Raw genomic sequence first — 9,510 nt, 5'->3', positions numbered from 1 at the left:
TTAGCTCCCTAGGGAAAAAAAAAAAAAAAATTGTTTATGTTGCTGCTCACGTGACACGTGTGTAACCATGGCGACCCGTAGCGGCGTTGCCAGGAGAAGGAAGAAGCGGCGGGATGCTCAAGCTGGAGGAGCTTTTCGCGGGAGCTTTTCCAACACTTTCTGGTTCCTGCTGACAAATATAGCCATGGGCTTTATCCATTTTTTTTTTTTTTTTTTGGAGCGAGATTCAAAATTTTGAAACCTCAAGATATTGATTTTTACATACTAGAAACCCATTAGGATACCATGAATCCAAATTTATTTTATTGGCACTTTTTAAATAAAACAATAGAACAGAAATTCAGACATGAATATCATAATACTGGAATAAAAAATACGAGTGGCTAAAACGTAGTGTCATCTCTACATACCCTGTAAATACCCTCTACAAATATAAAAAGCAAACACTAATGTTCCAGATTTATTCTTATGTCTGAAACTGGTACTATTAACGATATTTGTAGTGGTCTGATTAACAACATTCAAGTGATTCTAAAAGTCTATTGCAATATATTCATTACAATTATGATCACAATAATCAAATTAAACAAAGAACAGCTCTGTGGCCGGGTTTGTGCATATAAAAATCACTAGCACATAGGACTTTACAAACTAGTGCTAATACAAAAGTTTATCAAACAATCCACACACACACAAATCTGTATGCAAACATGCGTGTGCAGACATATACACACACACACAACACACACACACACACACACACACACACACACACACACACACACACACACACACACACACACACACACACACACACACACACACACACACACACACACACACACACACACAACATGATGGAAAAGGACCATCCTGGTCAAAATGAATGCCAGCAGAGGTCATGATAATCATGCCACAAAGAGAATCAACATGCTGTTAAGGATGGCAAGACAGTCAGATCTCCTCAGTGTTTTTACATGTTTTTGAATCAGCATAACCGATCAAGAAACAGGAGGTATGTGGAACTCAAGCTGTTGTCAAAAAAAGTATAAATTGAATCAATGCACTTGAAATCAAAACTTATCTAGTAAGCAAGGCTTTCGTTTTGTTCCAACAGGCATTATGTGTTGACAGGCATTGACTTTTGTGGATGCTTTGGTAGGATACATAGTGGCGTAATTAAGGTATGTATTAAAACCATAATACAAAATAAAATGCTTAAGTTATGATTATCAAAAAGGCTCCCTCCCTCCCTCCTTCTAACCCCTGTAATTTCTTTTGCAATAAGATTCAAGGGTGATTATTTGTGCAAAGTGATTTCAAAAATTGTTATTGTGTTACATAAACACCCAACTATTTTACAGTTGCGGTTTGACCAGCACCATGTCTTTTTTCAGAGCTACAATGACATGGAAAAGTGTTTACATAAACACAATGTCAAATTTGGGATTTGAACAACATTGTTCAGTTGACCTCGTAAAATGAGGCAATAATGAAAAAAAAAAAAAAATCAACACAGGCATCAGAGTCAAACCTTTGAAAAGATCTGTAGTATATGGTTTGAACCTGAGAAATGCAGGCAGAGTACAGAGGAAAGGCCTGTATTTCAAAATTTTGGTATATTAAAACCTGGCAGCAGAAATAAAGGGGAAACCCCTGAATCGTCGAAGAAATACAGTTCCTCCCAGAGTTGGTTCAGGTACAGTTCAGGGACGGTTGCTGAGCAGTAGGTGTTGAGATCCGAGTCCTTCTGGAAGGTGCTCATATTCAGGCTACTGAGGCAACTTTGTCACAGTTGCTGGTATAATGGACATCTGGTCTGTCGTTCTCGGAGTGCTTCCTTTTCCAGCAGGGGAGGCTGAGCACAAAGAGAATCAACGCTCCCAGCTCCACACAGCTCCCACTAAAGTAGAACGCCAGGTCATATGACTGTGTCCAGTCAAAGAACCACCCTAGAAAGTGATGAGAAGAACAGACGTTATTAGCACAGTCAGCAGGGATTCCTGGCAGATACAACAGTCAGCTAAAATTATGACAAGCTGCCTCCTTACTGAAGTCAACGTGGCCTTTGTTTTGCTCTGCCTGCCTGTCAGATGTAGCATTTCTATTTTTGATATGTCTCTGAAAACTTACAACGGAGTTTATCTCAAAATAAATAAATACAAACAAAGTCAAGCCCTCCTACCTACAATAGGAGGTCCAAGCATGATCCCAAATCCCCCAAAGAACATGAGGATGCCATGGGCTTGTGTCAGTCTGTCCAAGCCGACAATCTTCGTGGTAATGTAGGAGGTGAGAGACCAGTTTCCGGAGAAGAAACCCAGGACAGCAGACAGGATCTGCAGTCCCAAATAAGTCTTCATGCTAGGGATGAGGAGCAGAGCCACACCTCCTGCAAACATGGTGAAGGCGTATAGATAGATGCTGTTGATCCACCTGATGTCCGCCAGCATACCCAGCGCAAGTTTACCCACGCAAGTGGCGATGGCTCCTATCGATACCAGGGGAATGACACTAACTTCTTCAATGAGTCCTTGACTCTGCGCAACGTCCTCTATGAAGAGGACAGGAGGGAACGCGCCCAGACTGAATAGAAAGATACCGATGCAGATGGCCACCATGGCTTGGTCCTGCAGGATCTCATACATGGAGTGCATATACTTGGAATAAGCCAGCTGCTTCTTCTTGATGACTTTCATGATGGCTAACCCAGCCAGGGAGCCACCTTTCCTCTTCTCCGTCTGAACGGCCATTTCCTTGGCATCGATGGTGATGAACAGCTCCTTCACAGTCAGAGTTTTCTCTGGAGTAGTTGCGGTAGAACCTGTTGTGATCTTCAAGTCATCCAACGGGGGCTTCTGGAAAAGCTGCTCTTCTGTGTTGCGTTCCAGCGCAGCCTTCTGTTTGAGGTAGTACCCCGGCATGTTGAGGGGCCTCATGAAGCCGGCGCAGGCCATGAGGTTTAGTGCTACAGCTCCAATGATGAGCAGACAGCCGTCCAGGCCGTACAACACGATCAGCTCGTTCTGAGCAGTGGCATAGATGAATGCTCCAACACTTGTGCCTGGGGGAGCAGAGAAGACAAAAATGGTTTCAACAGTTCAATCAAATCAATTTAAAGGCACTATGCACCTTATCTTTTATTAAGAGGAACTTCACAATAGAATGAAAGATTTAAATGTTGAGATGGCTCAGTAGTTCCAAATTAATAATAGACTGACTTCAACTTTAAAAATAAACTTTGGGTGCAACTAATAACCCTGCTTCCCGCACCATAATCGTCTAAGTTTAAATTCTTGGCCAGACCAGATCTGCTCACTTGTCACCAGTCCACGTCCCTACCTGATAGAGCACTCTGCCCTCGCTACACTACAGATGTTTACCTCAGCTTCCTGAGGCTCCCAGCAGCTCATACATGAAAGAAGTGATCATGCACCCAGAGTTCTCAGGGAGGTGGCAGTACCTGTGGTGACGATGCCGAGGGCGAGGCCGCGTCTCTTGTCAAAATACTGACAGGTGATTGTCAACGTGGCCGCGTAGACCAGACCACAACCCAGGCCTATGGTGGGAGGTGGGAGGGAGGAGAGAGGACAGGGACAGACAGAAGGAGAACTTCCTTTAGCTCAGGTGAAAATGAGTCAAAGCCTTTCACTTCTAAAAAATACACAAGAAAGGGAATGCAACTGCACAGAAAAATGTGTTACGTTTCAAGTGAATAAGCCCACTATATTTCTGGCACATTCTAGAAATGTACATTGCAGTTATTAGTCATACAATACTGTCAAAAAACATTGTGTTTGGTTTATTTATGTGTCAAGTCAGTATAAATCTGTAAGCTCAGAGGGCTCAGTGTATTAGGTGTTCTCCATGGTACCCAGACCAAAATATAAAATACGATGAGCAGTAAACAAGCCACACGTGCCCGTACAGTCACAGGCAGCAATCTAAGGGCATCTCTAAAAATAAATGTCTTCAAATATGCATGGCCTCCCCTCTCTGGCGCTCCCTGCGCAAAAGGCAGCACTGACGGAGAGAGGTTCATTAGGATTAGGCATGGCTGGGCTGTTACTTAATGCACAATAACAGGTGGTGTTGGGCCGACACAGGCACACTGGCGAGGGCAAAAAGGCAGCGCAGGGTCACATGGGAATCAGGCTAAGCCATAATGTTATTTTTCCGTCAACATCCCAAACAGCTATGTCATACAAATGGTGCAATGCTCAGCTGCACAGAATATCTTGTCTTGTCAACATACTTTCATTCGCAACGGTACTCATTAAGTGGTGATTGAGGATATAGTCTGCTTTTAATGTTGCATAATAGTTTAACTTGGCATGTGCCCTTGCTTGTTTCAAACGATTATACAATGCGTTGTGAGATTCTCATGTTTGAAGGGATAAGAAGCTTAGTTAACTCCCATGACCGAGGCAACATCAAACACTTTTTTTTATTCTCACTGACAAGATCCAAGTCTCCACCTGAGTGTCTTTAATAAGGTGTCTGGGCTGTTTGTGGCCTTATCTTGATCTCTGGCTGAGTGCTGCATAAACCACACGTCGTTTTCATGTTGTGTTTCCTTACCAACCACAATCCCATAGGAAAAGATGAGGAACTGGACATTTGGAGCAAAGGCACTGAGCATCAGGCCGCCCGCCACCATCACGCCGCTGAAGATGGTCACGGGACGAGCCCCAAAGTTGTCCACGCAGGCACTGCAGACAGGACCTGAGGGACAGGAGGTAGAGAGAAACAAAAAAGAGAGTCGGAAAGAGATACAGAGAGGAAAAAAGTTAATGACAGAGGAACAAAAACATTCAAAGAAGAAAGGGCAGTGATTAAACTAGGATGCTTTATTCACCGTATTCTTAATAACAAACCGGGTTTCTGAGAAAAATCCAACCTCATCTCACAAAGCACTGCTGCGTCTGACAACAACACTGCCACATCACATTAGATTCAATCTGGCAACCTGTCAGAGGTCTTGTCACATCCCTCAAGGAGAATCTTAAGAGGTCCAGTGTTTACATTTCACTTAAGAAATTTAATAGTTTAACTCCAGTTTCTATTTCAACTGGCTTTAAGGTTGGAAAAGTCAACTCATTCCTCACTATCTGACAGTATACATTACTTTACTGGTGTTACATGATGTATATACAGTATTGAAACATTTCAGCGATGTGACTACTCCTGAGGCTGCTTTGCTCAGGCATCAAGTGACATTTACTGTTTACTTCCCCTCTAACCAGGGGGAAGATCCTGCTGTTGTGCAGCAACAACTGCAGTGCTGCAGCAGGCTGACAGCTGGGACACGTGTCCAGGACTTGGCCAGGCCTGAGGCTAGATGTGGCTGGTAATGATTTTCAACTCACCCCTTTGAAAGAGACAGTAAGAAGACACGCTAGTAGAAGAGCTTTGCCTCATAAGGAAATGTCAGCCAGGGCCACTATCACTGATCTTGTTTGTTCAACAGTCATGCAGTATACTTTAATAATATCTTCCAGACATGACCGATACTGGTTACTGAGTGTGGGTGTTTCTCTCAACAAGTAATTGATACATCTATGAATCCAGATGCTTCTCTTTGCATTTGTTCAAGTCAGTATATATACACAAAACCTTGCTCAACAAATATACGGTAATATTCAAGTCTCTGTGTTTCTCTCCAGATCTATTTTTCTCAATCTCTCTCTCCCCCCCCCCCCCCCCTTCTGTGGTTAGATTACGGGATAAATGATCCTCCTACATTCATAGCATGGATGACTTGCACTTGCTCTGCTCTCTGAGAAAATCAATTACTGCAACTCTGCTTAGGGAGCCACAGAGTGCCCATCTTAGTGATGCCTTTCTTCTCCGTCCTGTTGAAATTCTACAATAAGTGAACTCTTGAACACCTGTAGCTATAATAAATATACCCCTTGGCGCTGGTTTGATTGCCCTTTTACATGGCAGTCATTGCTTAGACTTTGAACGAGTATTATGTCCCCTTTGTTATCATGATGTGGTGTTAAGACTGAGTAGGAAATGGTAGGACAATATAAGGCGTTTACTTTTCAGACTAATAAGATATACTATCTCTAGCTCATTCCCACATGTCAGCAATATACATTAATCCTAATGATATGTAGTTCCAACAACAATTTATTGCTTAGCACAGATTTATCAGATGCCAAAATAAGGAGGACACAAGCTGAAATATATACACATCTTCTGCCTTTTGTGTCTCTCTCTCTGAACATGACACTAAAATATTAGCAGTATCAGGCTCTTCCCATCTCTGGCATTAAATTTAGCTGCTTTACCCCAAAGTGGACCCATGTCAAGGTTTATTAGATTATTACAATGTGTGTTACTCACTGGCTATCAGTCCCACTCCAGCCACAAGGGAGCCCACCCAGGCCGTCATGCCCTTGCCCTCCTGGAAGGCATGCAGCCACTCAGGGTACAGGACGCCCACCGACTGAGGTGATCCGTAGGCCAGGAGCTGGGCTAAGAAGGACGCCACAACAATCGCCCATCCCCAGCCTCCATCCAGCACTTTAGTCGACTGAGCCATGCTGCTGATGTTATTGCTGTCCTCTGGGATCTGTTACAGCTTTGATGGAGGAGGGGTCCCTGGCAAAAAAAAAAAACAAAAACAAAACACAACAACAAACATTACAGATGTAAGTCTGACAGGAAAAATAATTTAAAAGATTATCAGAGAAGCACATACATTTCTGCCCCCGGAAATAATCTTAAGTAGGACCCACAAAAGCTTTCAAACTGTTTACTTACTGCTGCAGCACCTGGCCAGGCAAACAGCCAGATCACCTGTGTAAGGTCCCAAAAGCAAGCTGACTGCAACTCACTCGTAGTCAGCAGCCCCTTTTGTTCCTTTCTCTATAACCACACCTTGGAGGAGGAGAAAGTAAAGAAAACTGCACTGCTTTGTGCCCTCTGCACCTTTAACCTGCTTCTACCATCAATCTGCTCAGACAGACACAAGGGAAAGGCTTGTCTTCTGTGCTGATCTAAGTTTTTCAGGCCACTTTCATTAATAATGTGTAGCCCATGGCAACTTTATATATCACTGCAACAGTGTTAATCACCTCTCAGTACACTTTGTTTACAACGTGGTTTCTTAGTGGGGGATAAAAGTTACAGCAAAGCTCCGAAGATTTCAGATTTGCTTGCTGACAACGCAGGTAAACTGTATGTTGACATTTTTTCACTAAAATCTAAGACAATCATAGCCTGAGGAAATGAATGTACACTATGAGCTAAGGACCCCATATTCACTGACAACAAAAACACATTTTCTAGTCATATCTTACAAAAACAGGCACGCCGACGTTGACATTTTGTTAAAAACAGATGTGACACTCACCTCAGCATCTACAAAAACAGCAGCAGGCGCCTGCAGAGCTGCGCGCTCTGCGGGAACTTTCCATTTAGGATGGTTTCCTTATTAAAAAGCCCTTCTTACAGAATCGCTACGAACGACAAACGAAAAAAAAAGCATCATAGGAGGATGCTGGTCTGTCTGAACCGCAATCTATGATGCCTGTGTGCGAAGGAGGCACTCTGCATCAATAATGTTCATTGGGCATCCGTTTCATACTGCTTTGTAGCCGGCGACAAAACCGGTTCAAAGCTGTTCTCGCTGGTCCAGCAGCAGCTTGAACGCAGCTACGGGAGGAAAAGCGCTGCTTCCTATTGCGCGCCTAGAGCGCAGCGCACAACAGACAGATATTGTTTTCCGTTATGAGAAATAACTGCTGCGGTTTGTGTGTCACATGTTTCCTTTTTTAAAAAAATCTTCTTTAGGCTGCGTATCAAATTATTAAGTAATTGAAAACTCACAGAGGAGTGCGCACACGCGCACAAGCACACGCACAAACTGTTTTACCTGCTACAGGTCTCCAGGTCGTATGACACAAATCAAAGTTCTTTTTATTTTTTTTACAAAGCACTCATTAACGCAGCTGAAACGGTTAAAGTAACGCTTCGTGCAATAAGTAGTATAATTTACTATATAAAGAGGAGCCAAAACTCCCAACTCATCTAACTGCTTCAGTGCCTTGTCGAGTTTATAGTTGGGGGCTCGTGTGCAGACGATGGGGCTGGGTGTGTGGGCTCCTTTTCTCCAGGAACATTGTTAATATTGCCATCAGTCCAGTCTGAACCGGTTGATGGATGGAAATAACAACACCACACTGCACCAGCAGGGCGCACTGCTCGGAGTCATCTTTCTGGTGAGCGCTCATTTAAGGAAAATGCACAAAACGCTTGATTGGAATCATAATGTGCCTCCTCATCACTGAAAATAACTGCAACGAATATAAGAGAGGCACAACAATAGTCTGCAACATGGAGACCGTCTGCCATGCGGTTGCGATAAGCCAATCATACAGGAAAGGGGACAGATGACTGCAGGATATTAGTCATGTCTTAGTACAACAGACAGTTCATGATAATGAGAGAATAAAACAATAAATGCCAGTGACATATAAACAGTAGACCTACAGGAAGGAAAAATAAAATGGAGGATATATTATAGGGTCCACTTGATATGGGGCTCAACTTTACAATTTAATTGGTAAAAATCGAAATAATCAATTTTATAAGATCTACTGTCACTTGGTGAACCTATATTGCCTCTAACTCTTTAAACCCCCTCCTACTCAGAGATACACACAAGAACCAGAAACATTTTAAATGATTTAAAAGGCGCTTAGAACCACTGTTGGCTTGTAACAAATACTGTTTCCCGTTTTTCATGCACTCCTACTATGGTGTGATAGCAGACAGAAGTCACACTGCAGTAGCATTGTAAAATGATACCGCCAATGTGATTGTCCCTGTTCTCATAACCTCAGGTCACAAACGCAAACGGGAGCCAAGTCAGCAGCATAAAGCAAGGAAGACGACTGTTCATAAAAGAGGGGGAAGAAGAACTGAAAGAAAAGTGGGAAGGAAACATGACAGGAGGCAGAGCAGAATAGGGGCAGGGACGAAGAGAGCAAACAAGAGGTGAAACTGTTTTTCACACTGAATGACCCTAAAAATTCTTCAGGAACTTTGATGCTTTTTCCCATAGTTGCGGTCTGCTGCCAGGAAGGGTCTTGCAGAAAAGATTTAGGCTGCGTAATCCCCTTCTGTCTGAAAAATGAAGTGAAAAAAGAACAAGGGAGACAGACTTCATTGTACTTCAAACTGGCGTTACACTGACATGTTGCCTCAGACCGGTTTCAGCTGGATATAGAGCATATAGGGAACATGGAGTAGGGATCTGGAGGGAGTTCGGGGAGTGGATTACATAGCGTTTACTTTTAACTCTATTGACTTGTGCTAGTGTCAATGTTGGCGCTGAATTTCACTCGCTTACACAAGTTATTCAATATATTTATTGACACATTCCCGGTTTCTGTGTATGGACCAGTGTATGGGTTAGAAATTGGGAGAGACATGTTAAAGCGTCAGCTTGATGCAGAAAAGTAAATATCACCCGTTTCCAAGTTGATGTTGTAA

General features: G+C 43.0%; 1 protein-coding gene across 1 annotated transcript; it reads right to left on the bottom strand.

The window, feature by feature from the left end:
• Positions 1-275: 275 nt before the first annotated feature.
• LOC138617681 (monocarboxylate transporter 9-like) lies at positions 276-7,655 on the bottom strand. Its single transcript, XM_069692863.1, has 6 exons — positions 7,367-7,655; positions 6,355-6,612; positions 4,582-4,725; positions 3,464-3,559; positions 2,186-3,064; positions 276-1,952 (listed from the first exon to the last, which is right to left on the bottom strand). The coding sequence occupies exons 2-6, from the start codon at positions 6,551-6,553 to the stop codon at positions 1,768-1,770; spliced, it is 1,503 nt and encodes a 500-aa protein (XP_069548964.1). The 5' UTR covers positions 6,554-6,612; positions 7,367-7,655; the 3' UTR covers positions 276-1,767.
• Between the last annotated feature and the right edge of the window lie 1,855 nt (positions 7,656-9,510).

The sequence above is a fragment of the Brachyistius frenatus genome, unplaced genomic scaffold, assembly GCF_029030835.1.
Source record: "Brachyistius frenatus isolate BFR_SWC_R1_liver_20210118 unplaced genomic scaffold, ASM2903083v1 Contig_13, whole genome shotgun sequence".
Lineage (NCBI taxonomy): Eukaryota > Metazoa > Chordata > Actinopteri > Embiotocidae > Brachyistius > Brachyistius frenatus.
This window is presented reverse-complemented; position numbering and strand designations above follow the sequence as displayed.